This window comes from Nothoprocta perdicaria, unplaced genomic scaffold (genome assembly GCF_003342845.1).
Source record: "Nothoprocta perdicaria isolate Ctin4 unplaced genomic scaffold, notPer1 scaffold_336, whole genome shotgun sequence".
Taxonomy (NCBI): domain Eukaryota; kingdom Metazoa; phylum Chordata; class Aves; order Tinamiformes; family Tinamidae; genus Nothoprocta; species Nothoprocta perdicaria.
In genome coordinates this window covers 561,526-575,233 of record NW_020455573.1, presented here as the reverse complement: position 1 = coordinate 575,233, position 13,708 = coordinate 561,526, and the positions used below count along the sequence as shown (strand labels likewise).

Genomic DNA, 13,708 nt, shown 5'->3' with positions numbered 1-13,708 from the left:
ACATCATTCGTGATGGAGCACATTGAGAAGATACATGAAAATATACAAAAATATATTAAGTTCTCATTTAAACAAGGCGAGAAGTGATGTAATACTCACTGAGGAGCTCTAAATCATAATGCTCAATTATTAACATGAGATTCTATGTTTCCAGGTAATGATTGTACTTTGATGTGTCCAGCTACCATGAACTGAGATAGGAAGGGTCAGAAAAGAGTGGAAGAGGAGAGTTTGTTAAGGACAGAGGGAACATAAATATCTACAAGAGAGGATATATGGCCAAGAAAGCTGAGGGACAACTAAATTTATGGACAAACATTAATATTATTGTTAATAAATTAGCAGCAAACCCAGGCCTCAGAAAGACATAAGTTTTTAGCAGTTTAGTTCTGGAATGCACCAAGTTCTTCATTTTTATTTGGAAGAGGATTGCTTCAGGTCTTTACATATTTTCCAATATGGATTTATTTTAGGATTAAAAGTGAGCATCACCAAAAACTAATTGCTATTTTACCTCCACTTTAGATACTAAGGCCAAAATTTAGTTCCACAAAACAATAAACTCATCTGCTTCGGAGATCTTGCACTACCTAAAGGCCACTCATACTGAGGAACCCATACAAGCATGGCAGAGGTGTGTTTTTGGCTCTGCCCAGAAGTACCAGAATGGGCAGTTCAACATCTAGCAACAGGGTTTTTTTTCCACCATTGAATCCAAGTTGATCTGCAAATCAAGCACTGTAATGGAATTGCTTAGAGCTACAGAGAGGATACTTGCTCTTGTATGAGTTCTACCTTCCCTAACACATCTTGACAGGCATCTGAACCCTCTCTGGCTGCAACAATCTCAGGTCATTCATTTCTTGTCCTTCTTGGTATGGTCTGAGTAAGCCTCTATGTGTCACAAAGATAATGGTGTCATGGTGACGATGGTGAACAGCAGTGCAGCAGGAATGATTTTGGGTCCTGGTGCATCGCATTCATCAACTGCTTGGTTTACTGAAATGCGCAATGAGACAAAATCCAGGCAGACTGCATGGTCCCAACAACTTCCCTGAGCACTTGGCTTCTTTCTGCCAGTTGATTCCCATGAAGGACACAGAACCTAAAAGAAGGAAAAGCGACAAAAGTCAGAGCACGGTCCTGCATTATGCTGTGGAGAAAGAGAATTATGTCTTTAATGAGATCATAGTGACATTTTGCTGGACTGATGTTAGAATGGTTGTTAGAATGAATCAAAGGATCTCTTCTAATGCCTGAACACCTACAGACAATAAGCTTGCCATGGGCTCTACTACATTGCTAGAACGATACCGAAAGACTTATACACTGACTTCGTAAAGGCAAAAGGACTTGTCCTCATCGGTCCTGGAGCTCTTGAAGCCAGACCTCTGGCATCCTCACATTATTTGTTCCAGGGCTTATTCGAACTTGGGTATTGCCAAATTATTCAGACCAATGCCTGAATTCTAAGGGCCCTCAGTAAATAAAACTCAGTCAACAGCATGAGGATGCATCTATAGGTGAAATTTTGAAATTGCAATCTTTTGTTAACTGTCATATCCTCTTAGATAGTATATTTAAAAGTAGGATTTGCAGAAGGACATATAAATATTTTTATTTATGAAATATATCATATATAAATATATTTGTTCAGGTTAGCATGAAATATCCCCAGGGTGATTTTAGCATCTAAGGATCAGATTATCAGAGAAAACTGAAAGTCTATAAGTTTTATGTCTAACATCATCTTCATACCAATGATACATGCCATGATCCCTGTTAAGAAATGCTTGTCATTTTGCTTCATGGGCCTAGACTAATACAAGTGAAATTAATGGACATTTTTTTACTCATTTCAGTGGGAGAATTTTGGAGCCAAGATTCACTTTGACCCGATTATTCTGTATCAGTCTATGACATCACGTGTGAGAGACCATAACGACCTCTGGTCACAGAACCTACAGGATCTCCAAGCGCAAACAACTTTAGACATACTCAAAAGCACATAGTATCTTCCCAAAAAGGAGGACATCATGAATTCCTGTTGACTGTGGGACAAACAGTCCTTGATGTTCAGAAAAGATAGAGTAATGGATGGGAGAAGTTAAAAGGTTTGCGAGGACAAGGAACTCAATGTGAGACTTGATCACATCACACTTTGACCTATCGAAGTCAATGGAGGGCTGTTCCTTGGCCTCTGATGAGCTTGGGGTCAAATCCTTACAAAAATGCGATGCTCCCTGATGCGACATCAATGTGACTCTGGCAGTTAGTGAAATGTGGGTGAGCCCCTTGGCATCTCTGCTTCTTAGCTAAAACAGCACCTCTTAAGGCAACACTGCTACACATCAATTTTTCCAGTAAACAGCAAATTAAGTCTTTTGATCTAGGGTCTTAGCTCACTTTCACACATTTTGTTGTGTGAAGAAGAAGCACCATTTGGCTTCTTATTGCCTTGATTTGTAATCCTAACCTGAAGAAGTTTATAGAAAGCAGTTTGCATTGTTTTCTGGTATCCAATGGATGGGAATGTCCCAGCCACGACATCTGCCAGTGTCCCATCTTTCTCTGTTCTGTGGGTGAGTGTCCCACAAGCTCCAACTCTGACTTGTCATTCAATTCAAATTCCAAAAGAAGCTTTCCCAAATCAGGTTTCTGTGCTGCTTTGGATTTTTCATCCTTTTTATGGCGTGTCAGTCACCTATAGGATCATCTGAGATATCTCCCTTCAGTCTCTTGCTCCTAACAGTTTGATATTTCAGTGACCAAAACACTTTCACCCAGTACTTTTACTTCCTATTCCCTATGTGGACCTCCTAATCATTCACCAACAGAGGTACAAATCTGAAAAAGAATTTAAGGTCTGGTTTTGTCCATAACAATTATTGTCTCTCCAGCTATGTGCCATGACTATGTCAGTCTTAGTAGTTTAAAAGTGACTGTGACCATTGTTTGGTATTGGAAACAGACAGACAGGGACAGACAACAGCCTGTATGGATCCTACTAAACTTGACTCTCAAAAGATAGGGTCATATCTTACGGATCTCTTAGGAATAGTTCCTATGCCATGCTAAGCCTGAAATCGTGGCAAAAGAATGTTGCTCAGGACAATGGTATTTCCCAGGTCGGGACTGTGACAGGGTCTATGCTTCAGATCTAACAACCCGGAAAATAAAGTTTCAGATCTGGGAACATTCCCGGTTTAATTTGGTGAACAGATTAAATCCATGGGTCTCCAAGTGTATTTCAAAACCTTTGCTTAGTAAAACCAAGTGATTGAAATCAGTCAAACAAAGCTAGGTGTGATGTAAGATTTTCAAAGTCAGACAACTAGTATTTGCTTTGGAATTTGAAATCTTACAAGAGGAACAAGCCACGTTTAATATGATGGTTGGTAAACCCATTGACCCAAGCCTGGGGTCTCATAGTCCTTGCAGCAGATTCAGGGATTGATGAAGAGGCAATATGCAGAGAAGGGAGGTGGTGGACGTCCTGCCCTGGACCCATAATGGGCAAAAAAATTGCTTAGCATCCATGAGAATAGCTGAGGCAGCTCTGCTCTAGCTCAGTGTCCAAAAACAGTAAAGTCTTTATGAAATGGGAATCAAGAAAGAGAGCAAGATGAGGCAGGTGCATCCCTATAATAAATTGCCGAGTAATTAATTTACACTCAGCGCCTTATACCAGGAGAAGGTCTTGTAGCATTTGAAACCACCAGATGCATTGAGCTGCTCAAGGCAGGACCTTGGACCTCTTTTATATCCATTGCTCTCTACTGCATTAGTTTGGTTGTTATTGATAAAGAGCTTAATTTCCGGACAGTTGTAAATGGCAGTTTCACTGAAAACAGTGGAGCTGTGAGGGCTCAGGATGCTCTGTGAGCAAAAGATCCTTTTTTTGTTTTTGACTTCTCCATTCTTTCTGTTGAGCCATCCCCTCGCCTTGCTACTCAAACACGATAGTTCCCGCAAATACAGCTCCCCTATGCAATAATAAAGATAGTTAAGGAAAACTGGGTCTATTTGCAACATGCTACCTGCAGAGAGAACTGATAGTGCTTGTAATGATCTTTTCTTATTGCACTCAGGATTTTTTTTTTTTTTTGATTAATATTTTCATTTTTTTGCACTTCACAAGACATTAATTAATAGAACACCTTCACTTTTTTCTCCTCCACGCTAACCATGACATGGCATTTTTTTTCTCATTTCTTCCCCGCTTCATCCATCCCACCCACAAATCACTAAAAGCCCGGGCAGTGCTGCTTTCATTTCAAGTTTATAAGCAGTTTTGTCCATGGGGTTCACTTCAACATACTGATAGACTTTCAGAGGGTTATTCTTTCTCTTTGGTGCTCCCTTCAACTCTGTCTCCCTCCCGCAAGGGTTAATATTCACCTCCCTCTCCATCTAAAGAATAAGTTGTCTATCTCACCCCCGCCATGAGATTAAGCGCGGTCACCATGAGCCTTCATCCTTACCTTGCAACGTCTTGGAGCACCAAGGCAGAAGCAGAGTCTGTGCATCCTGGGTTTCTAAGTGAACTTGAGGGGGAAAAAAAAAAAAGAAGAAGAAAAAGAAAAAAGAAAAACCCCACCAAAAAACCCCTCTCTAGCCCAGTAAGGTCTCTTGCAAAGAGAGTTGGAGTGTGGAAGCGAGGGCTAGGAACAAAGTTGTGGGGTAGAGGGGGAGGAGAGCGTGATTGACAGCGCGGAGCGGAGACTCATCCCTTACCTTGGGCCATGCGGTCTGATTGGCTGCCTGCTGACATCCCCAAGCCCTGCACTTTTTAATAGACGCTTTTGGATGATCTACAGGGAAAAAGGCTTGGAGAGGTGTGTTTCTGACAAGCCAGAAAGTCATTCGCACTTCCAAGGGACTTTGTTTAACTCTTCTTTTTTTCTTTTTTTTTTCCTTTTTTTTTCCTTTTTTTTTTTTTTTTTTCCTGGGAAGGGGGGCGGTCTTCATTTTCACACTTAATGTTTTTCTGAAAACTTCGCTGAGATTTTCCCCTTCCACCAGCCTGGACTAATGGATTACCACCTGCTTGGATTAATTTTATCTTTTCTCTTCAATGGCACAAAGGTCTTAGCCGGTTACCCAATTTGGTGGTAAGATTTCTTCCCCCTCCCCCCCGCCCCGCTTCCCTCCTTCCTCCTATGATTGATTAATGGATTAATTAATTATTAGCAATGGGATTTGTGTATATACGCGTGTTCCTTCCTTTTCATCCTTAGCCCTGCTGAGCTCGCTACGATTGCATGTTTGATTCTAAGCATAATTTCTTCAGATTTTCCTGATAATTAATGAAAAGTTTGGGGTTATTTTTAAAGGACAGTGTCTAAGCTTCTCTTTGCACAAATGGAGTCTTCCCCACCACTCTTAATTTCTCCATTTTTGTCACTGTAGGCATGGTCATTTGTTTTAGATGTAAACGAATGCGTTTTGATTTTCTTGTGCAATAGAAATTTCGTCTCTTGCAAGGCTTTTTAGCCATTATTTTCCTCCTTTTCCATCAAAGTGTGATCAATCCTGTTTTTTAAAAAAAAAATCTATTTTCTTTTTGGCTGATGCAGTTTTTGGACTTCTTTCTCTTCTTTTGTTGTATTCTGTCATGTGAATTTAGTCCAGCAAATAAACTGAGACCGCAAATGGCACCTGAGAAAATATTCATTAGTAAAATTCCTCAAAGATGGGTTTTGTTCTTTATATTTATAGAAATGTCACATATTTTCTTGCAGCAACAACAAAAACAACAGAAAGAAAAAACAAAAGGAGTTGTATTTTATATCTAACTGATAAGTGAGCTGAGTTATTCCTCATGTTAAAAATAAATATATTATTAACAGAATGCAATAGGAAGAGCTTTAAAATAAAAAATTCAGAATAAAATTTGAGGTCATTTAAACATAGCAGGCAGTGAGTTGCATAACAGAATATTTCAGCTAATTTCTCTGTGCATAATGTAGGATTTCTCATTGGAATAAATCTCATTAAGTTTCTCTGTGTTCCAGGTAGAGGCTTTAAGCCTAATGTTCCACAGGGCAAAGAGGGAGATGTTGGAATTAGTGCTACAGAGATTCTCGGATGATTTTCATCCTTTTTAGCCTTCCCAGAAAAGTCCTTTTTTTATTATTCCTGAATTAGATCCTTTCAGTGCCAACATGGAGATGGCAAGAAGTAGGTGGGAGTGAACTTGGAAATGGACTGCCATGTCTGGGAATATTCAGAAATGAGCTTGGAAAGCCGATTTTTTTTTTTCGATAATCTGCTTATTGCCGTGGACTTTACGGAAGAATATGTGCAGCCGCAGTAGTGAAAGACCAAGAGCACAATGAGAAGTCCCCGCTCAGGAATTGTTTAAAAGCTACGCAGGTTCATGAAATGGCTAAATCACAGCATGTTTTCTCAAAGAATTAAATGATTTCCTCACCCCAACCACAGCTGCTTAACTTCAGGGCCTGAGCCTGAGGCAGAGTAGACTACGGAAATATAGATCACGTCGCTTTGATTCTTTATGCCCTTTTCCCATTCACGTGGGGAGCAGCGCGTCTAAGTAGGGGTGTGCAGCGGGTAGCAGCACGGGTCAAAATTGCCTTGCGGGATCCAAAGGGAACAACCTGCCACTGGAAACTATATGGGGCAACGGGAGCTTGCGGTGACATCAGCTCTCCCAGGGTCTCGCTGATTCCTGACCTGCCTCAGGCTCTGATATAAATCAGGATTTAATACTTGAATCAGGAGGGATTTCGCTTCCAGAGCGAGGAACCCAAATCTCCTTGAAGGAAAGGTCTGGTTTTTCTCCCCTCTCTCAAAAGAATATCTTCCCCCTTGCAAAATGCCTCTCCCTGTTTCCAGCAGAAGACACCACAGACAAGTGTCCTGGCCATGCCCTTTGCTTCCCCAAAACTGGTTCCAATTTGTTCCATAAGGAATGATAATATGGAAGAGATGCAAGACTGCAGGAGATGAGCTGAAATACCCAGGTCATGGCAGGCAGCATATGACAAAAAAAAAAAAAGTGAGCTGTGCGCAGAATTTCACTTCATAAACCTGCATCTTGCACATTTTAGGAGATTTGGGCAGTGTACAAGGTGCCAGAGAGTTTCTGCTGCACTAACGCAGTGAGATGAGATACCCCAGATAGGGACTGGGGCTGGGGACAGGATAGCAAAACCAGCAAAAGGTTTTAGTGGCTTCTTCCAGGCAGAGAGAAGAGAAGGACTGAAATATTGGGAGCTCCCTGACTGCTCAGACAGACACAAAGCTTCCCCCAGCTTGCAAAATTCAGTGTCTCCTTCAGTCCCACTGAAAGCGCTAAATATCCACTGAGGTGCTGAATTCACTGTCCTCTCCAGGTTAATGAGAGGTATATTCTTTTAAAAAACAATCCCTTTCAGGTTGTTTTCCTGAGCACCAGTGCTCTTCAGGTGCAGAGCGGGCTTTGGGGCAGGAGTCCCCCTCACAGGCCTGAGCATGCCTGCGTGCAGACGGAGGGGAGCAGAGATGGTGAAGGGTCTCCATCAGCTCCCCTAGCTCCCCAGGCCGGGCTGGACAGGGAGATTGGCAGCATTTCTTCTGCTGAATATGAGACCTTTGGGAATACTGTCCCTTTTGCAGGACCCCAAGAGCACTGGCGGATAATCTCCGATGATGGCAGTGCAATCTCTTTGGGTATTGCTGTTGCTCTGCTATATAGAGACTATTTCTTCACCTAAACCTAAGCAGATTATTTCGTCTGCAGATTGTAAGAGGTTCATCCCTATTGATGGCTGTGGGTCTAAATGGAGAAAAAAAAAATGTTTCTGTAGTTTCTGTAGTGGGGAGGCAGTGTCTGGGAATACACAAAGAAAAGATGTGCGGGGAAAACATGGTCTCAGAACCGAGCGGAGGAGCTCAGGGATGTCTGGAACAGTTCATCCGCCCCAGAGTGTAGTCAAACAGCGCCAGCAAGCACATCACTGGCAGTGCAGAGGGAAGGATAAAAGCAGAAAGATGAAGCTGCTGAGCGTTTATACTGAGTTTTCTTTTACTAATTCGAAAAGGGATAGGCTTGTTGTGCAAACACAGATCTTGGGGGCCCAGGAGAGCGGGTGGCAACAGGGCAGCAGGATGGTGAGGGAGGCTGGCTGTAAAGCCAACAAGACCAAGGGGCAACAGTCAAGATTGTTATCAGCCATTGCTATCAACTCCCCAGCACAGTCCCTTCCCCAATAAAGCTGCATTTTCCTAGGCAATGCATGAGCAAGGTCCAGGGATATTGCAGACTGTACATGAATCTTCATTGAGAAGGGCCTTGCATTTTGCAAAAGGGACAGGTTTTGACAAAATTTCCACCCTGTAATTGCAGTGAAAAGGGACAAATGTGGCACAGATGCAAAAAGGTCATTGAACCACTGCCTATGAGACCACTGATGGTGATGCTAAAAAAAAGCTTCCTTGGATATACTGTACAACACCTTCCTTGCCTGGGTTACAGCTGAGCTGCTGTAAGGAAGGAGAGGCCCCAAAGGAAGAGATGAAGACACATGGGGAGGCCAGGAGACCCAGGCCTGCTGCTTTTCCTGTCCCTTTAGGGATGGCATTGGTGAAAGCAAAGGAGGCGATGAGGCCGTTGCTGCAAGGCCAATCTTGCAGCTAGTGGCCTTGGGTCAGATCAACGATGCTCCTGGGTGCCTGCAGAAGGGGCAGCAGCGACTGTAGTCACATCCATAATCAGTTTTTTAATGTCAAATCCATATGCCCTCCTAACAACAGGCATAACAGCACACAGTTCTGTCTGGGGGATGATATATATGAAGGTATGTAAGACTAGGCAAAGTTGAATGCAGATAGGCTGACGGACAGGCCCTGAAACTTTCAGGTACGTTAGTTGTCCAGAGAGAATTTATACAAAGGGGGTTATCCAACCCATGCAGAGAGCTGTGCTGGTTTGATCTCACAGAGATACTGTGGCCCAAAAAACAACTAGAAACCTGCTCTCAGATTGGTGATGGGTATGAAGGGGCTTAAGGAGACAACCAAAAAGATGGTTTCACCCATGCGCTGAGGAGAAATACCAAATGCTCTCCTCTCCCACGTACGTCACTCACCTTTGAGTGGGGCAAGGACTCTTCAAAGCCCTAGCACTTCACCAGGCTGGGAAAAGGAGTCAGTCCTGGAGCCACCAGTGGACCCAGGGACTCTGGAGTAAAGACCAGCTTCACTCTTTCATGGATCTTCAAGACACAGGTCACTGCACATAATTATGACTCTAGCATAGTGCATCTCCCCATCCAGCCTTTCTTGGTCTCTACACAGACGGTTTGGCAACTGGAAGAAGGACTTCGTCCATTATATGTTATTAAATTTTATTTTTTATCCCTCAAAGATATTTTCAAGAGACTGGAGGCTTTGGCAGCTCACTGAGGATCGCAGTGGCCTTGGGCCTCTGGGAAGAGGCAGATAGAAACTTGAAAACAAGTTTTCACTGATCCTACAGTAGCTTCCTCATTTGGAAAAACCCATATATGAAAACCATTTGCATGTAGATGCAGTATGGGGTGGCATGTGGTTTATGTTCTCCAGCTTTAAGTGTTTCACCTTGCTGAAACGAATGGGAGAGTTCATTCTGTTCATCGTCTGTTCACCCTTTCTTCTTTCACTCTCTGAAGTCTCAAAATACTTATATCTTGAACCTCGTGTTTGTTATATACATGTGGCCCTTAAACCTGTATTTAAAAGAAAAATGTAAAATTGCAGTTCAGAATCAGACTACAGGAGTGAATTTCCTGATGCAAATCCAGCTGCTAGTGAATTACAAAGAAGAAAAATAACCCCAGGTATAATTTCCCTATACCTTAAAATGCAGCCAGTTCTGGCAAAAAATGATTAATAAAATGATGAAGTGTGTAACTGAGAGAATTGACAGCACCTACCATTTGAGCCTAGAGTGCTGCTCCAGCTCCCGGCCTTGCACGTGAAGCCGAAGCTCCTCTATCAGCAGCTTGTGCCAGCACATGAATCACAGAATCACAGAATATTTAAGGTTGGAAGGGACCTCTACAGATCATCTAGTCCAACCTTCCTGCTCAAGCAGGCACACCTACAGCATGTGGCACAGGGTGGCATCCAGGTGGGTTTTGAAAACCTCCAGAGTAGGAGACTCCACAACCTCCCTGGGCAGCCTGTTCCACTGCTCTGTCACCCTAACAGTAAAGAAGTTGCTCCTCACCTGGAGACGGAACTTCTTGTGCTTCAGCTTATGGCCATTACCCCTCGTCCTGTCGCTGGCCACCAGTGAGAACAGCCTGTCCCCTTCCTCCCTGCATTCTCCCTTCCTGAACTTATACATATTAATCATATCCCCTCTGAGCCGTCTCTTCTCCAGAGAAAACAGGCCCAGCTCACTCAGCCTCTCTTCATACGAGAGATGTTCTATTCCCTTAATCATCCTGGTTGCCCTTCTCTGGACCCTCTCCAGAAGCTCCACGTCCCTCTTGTACTGGGGAGCCCAGAAGCTCTCAGCTGGTAGAGCTGATGCATTAAACCGTATTGTCTTACTGCTGGAGGGGCACTAACGTCTGCCAGAGGGAACAGGCAAGTGCCTGGTGGGGTGATGCCATACGCCAGATGTGTCTGCTTTGATGTGTCAAAACTTGTCTGCCAAGGCTGGAGGTGAAGCTGCCCAGGGACTGCAGTGAGGACAAAGGTATCAAAGAAGGATGGTGGGATGATGTTCTGCTGCTCACGAAAATAGCTAGAAACCACTAAATGGCTGTAAGAGTTCCAGATGTTGGTTTTAAAGGACTTGTTTGGCAGTTTAAACAGCTAGACGTGGCCCATGAGACTCTCAGACAACACTGCGTAACAAAACCTGTCCAAGATCAAGCTGAAATTCAGATTCATTTCTGCAGATATAGAGGTGCAGCTCCAAACATGACCAGAGGGTAGCTTCTGAGGAGAGTATAGCCCTATGAACCTCAAAACTGCTGTAAGCCATGGTGGCGCTAAGATAGCCCATATAGCTGGTTCTTTTTTTCCCCCAGCATGGGAGCATCTTGAGTTCAGTGTCAGCTTCAAAATGCTACTAGAACAAAAAACTAGAACACAAAGGTAAAGATCTAAATAATAAGAAATCTGTGCATTTCCCTGAGCACCCTGTCATTCCCTTGAAAGTTAACCACTCTTGTCTCCTGGAGTGCCTCAGCCCCAGGGGTCTGCTCCGTTCTGCAGGGCCAGCTCAAGTCCAGGGCTGAATGAACGTACAGAGAAGTGCTGTGACTCACAGATAATGTGTCTCTGCCCTTAAGCAGAGATCTGTGCTATTATTCTCATAAGTAGATTTAGAAGCAAATTTAAATGGTCACAAGCTTTTAAGAGGATATTTAATTGCAAACCACATGTCTTGTCATTGGAAAATGCTTCAAAAAATGCTTCATTCCAAAGCAACCTTTAATAAAGTTAATAAAGGTAAGCACCCTCCTAACAGCCCTCTAAAAGCGCCCTAGAAAAAAAGGGCACTTCTGCTCACCTGATGTTTAACCTGCTTAATGCAGGGCTGACTGCAAGGTGTACAGACCACCAGCCTACAAATTCCCATACTAGCTGTTTGGCTGAGTTGCTTTCACAGCTATATGTTAATGCTTTCTTTGATATGGTCAAGTAGAGACTTTACTTCTCACTGACATATACAACACAGCAACAGCTGTGCTGGAGAGGACTGGGGATGGGCATCTAGGTGAATACGAAGCACGGTTGTGCTCATCACAAACTAATGAACTGCATCCTGGGCTACATTTGGAGGAGGAGCGTGGCAGTAGTTTACGAGAAGCTGTCGTCTCTCTCTCTGGCTCTTGGAAAGCTGTGCTTAAAACACTGCATCCTGAGATGGCTGACCAGTTCAAGAGGGATGTGGAGAAATTAGTGAAGGCCAATGGAGGTTACCAAGGCGGTCAGAGACTTGGGCAAGGCTTCTCTCTAGAGGTCTTCAAAACTCGCCTAGATGCCACCCTGTGCCACATGCTCTAGGTGTGCCTGCTTGAGCGGGAAGGTTGGACTAGATGATCCCTAGAGGTCCCTTCCAACCTTGAATATTCTGTGATTCTGTGATTCTCCAAGCAGAAACAGAGTAAGACAAGCTCATTTAGCCTGGCCAAACAGAGACTAACAGCCATCTGTGTCTTCTTCAAGGGCAATATTTGGGAGCTGATTTCTTCTGAGTGGTGCTAGGTGATACAGCAAAGGGCAACAGCCACAAGATGGGGCTTGGGAGGTTCGGATTGTGCATGAAGAGAACATCCTTTTCCAAGACAGTTGTGCAGCCCCGGACCACTGAGGTGCCCACTGAGGTGGGGAGGGTCCATCCTTGAGGGTTTGTCCTCAGCTTCACAAAGCCACAGCCATGATGGACTGGTGCTGTGGCGTGTGCTGTCCAAAGCAGGGAGAGAGACATTCAAGGATCCTTTTTATATGCCTCTGTCAACCTACAGCAAAGCTACAAAAGATGCAAACTGCTCTACAGTTCTAGGATTACTTGGTCCCTATGCAAGTCTATCAGAGGGTAGGACATTCATTAGAACTTGAACACAACTAAGCCAACTCCCATCCATGTGACAGGCCAATGCTTACAATGGCAACTTATGGTCCAAAGCACACATGCCAAGGAGAACCCTTATGGTTACTCACATGGCTCCTGCTGTGTGCTACAGATCCTGTTCTGTGTCCAGATTTATATCATTGCCACCAAAGCTAGGTCATGACAGGTCGTTAGCTACTATTTTCTCATTGCATTTATCTTCCCTCTGTAGATATCCAGCTGCTGCATGGCAGTTGCAATGTCTTACAGAGTGTGTGAGCCAAGGAGGGACTCATGAACATCTTTAGCCTCTTCTTCCTCCTTGCAGGCACAATGCAGCACTGGGCAGTCTGAGCCCTCAAATGACACGACTCTAAAATCACTCGATCAGTTCTGACTTTCAGACTGCACTTTGACAACTTAGTTGACATTCTGAGGCTGCCTGATTTCCACCTATTGGGAAGGCCCTGGGAACACACTGCTCACGTATTCACCAGAGCTGATAGTCAGGAGGTAGAAGATTATCTCCCACCTGAGACTGCTGCTAGGGTCTCAGTGATGCTCATCCAGGTCCCTCCACTGCCAAGTCAAACAATTTAACTTAAATCGGTGGCTAGATTTCATACCAAAAAGCAAGAGAATATCCAAGTAGCCAGTTTTAAAGAATTTCTATGGAAATCCACAGAAAGCAGTTTAAACAGTGCTTGTGGTTAACATATATGAATCGCGGTCAATTAGGTTAGCAATGTGATTTATTCAGAGACGTCTTGCTGCCAGCACTCTGCTGCCATTGCACTTTCTATTTGATCTCCGAAAGGGCTGAAAGCACCTTGCTGAGCTTCTGATTCCTCTCTGAAGACAGAGTCACACAACCAACACAAACTAGACACTTGTTTTCAGCTGGCTGTTGTTAGTACGAGACAAACACAGTGCGCACTGTCTCCTGCTTATGTTCGTAACCTCATTCTTCCTTGGTCCCAATACCACTCAGTGGATTTAACAGTGATTTTTCAGTAAGATGTGCCAGGAACTCAGGAACTGGCTTTATAATCTACATATCCTTCATTTAGAAGTATCCCATATTCCTTAAATTAGTCAAATTTTAATTTTAGCCTTCTATTGGCATATGCTTTTTTTTTTTTTTTTTTT

At 43.6% G+C, this 13,708-nt stretch overlaps 1 protein-coding gene and 1 long non-coding RNA gene across 2 annotated transcripts in view; one reads left to right on the top strand and one right to left on the bottom strand.

Moving 5' to 3' along the window:
- Positions 1–4,546, bottom strand: LOC112951066. Its single transcript, XR_003250131.1, has 2 exons — positions 4,485–4,546; positions 1–1,105 (listed from the first exon to the last, which is right to left on the bottom strand). It is a non-coding gene; the product is annotated as an uncharacterized LOC112951066 (long non-coding RNA).
- Positions 4,547–5,033: 487 nt separating this feature from the next.
- Positions 5,034–13,708, top strand: part of WNT3 (Wnt family member 3) — a 41,853-nt gene continuing 33,178 nt past the window's right edge. Inside the window, exon 1 of the mRNA XM_026043680.1 lies at positions 5,034–5,114. Within this exon, the coding sequence (XP_025899465.1) occupies positions 5,035–5,114 (80 nt within the window). The 5' untranslated portion in view covers position 5,034. The remainder of the gene's footprint in view (positions 5,115–13,708) is intronic.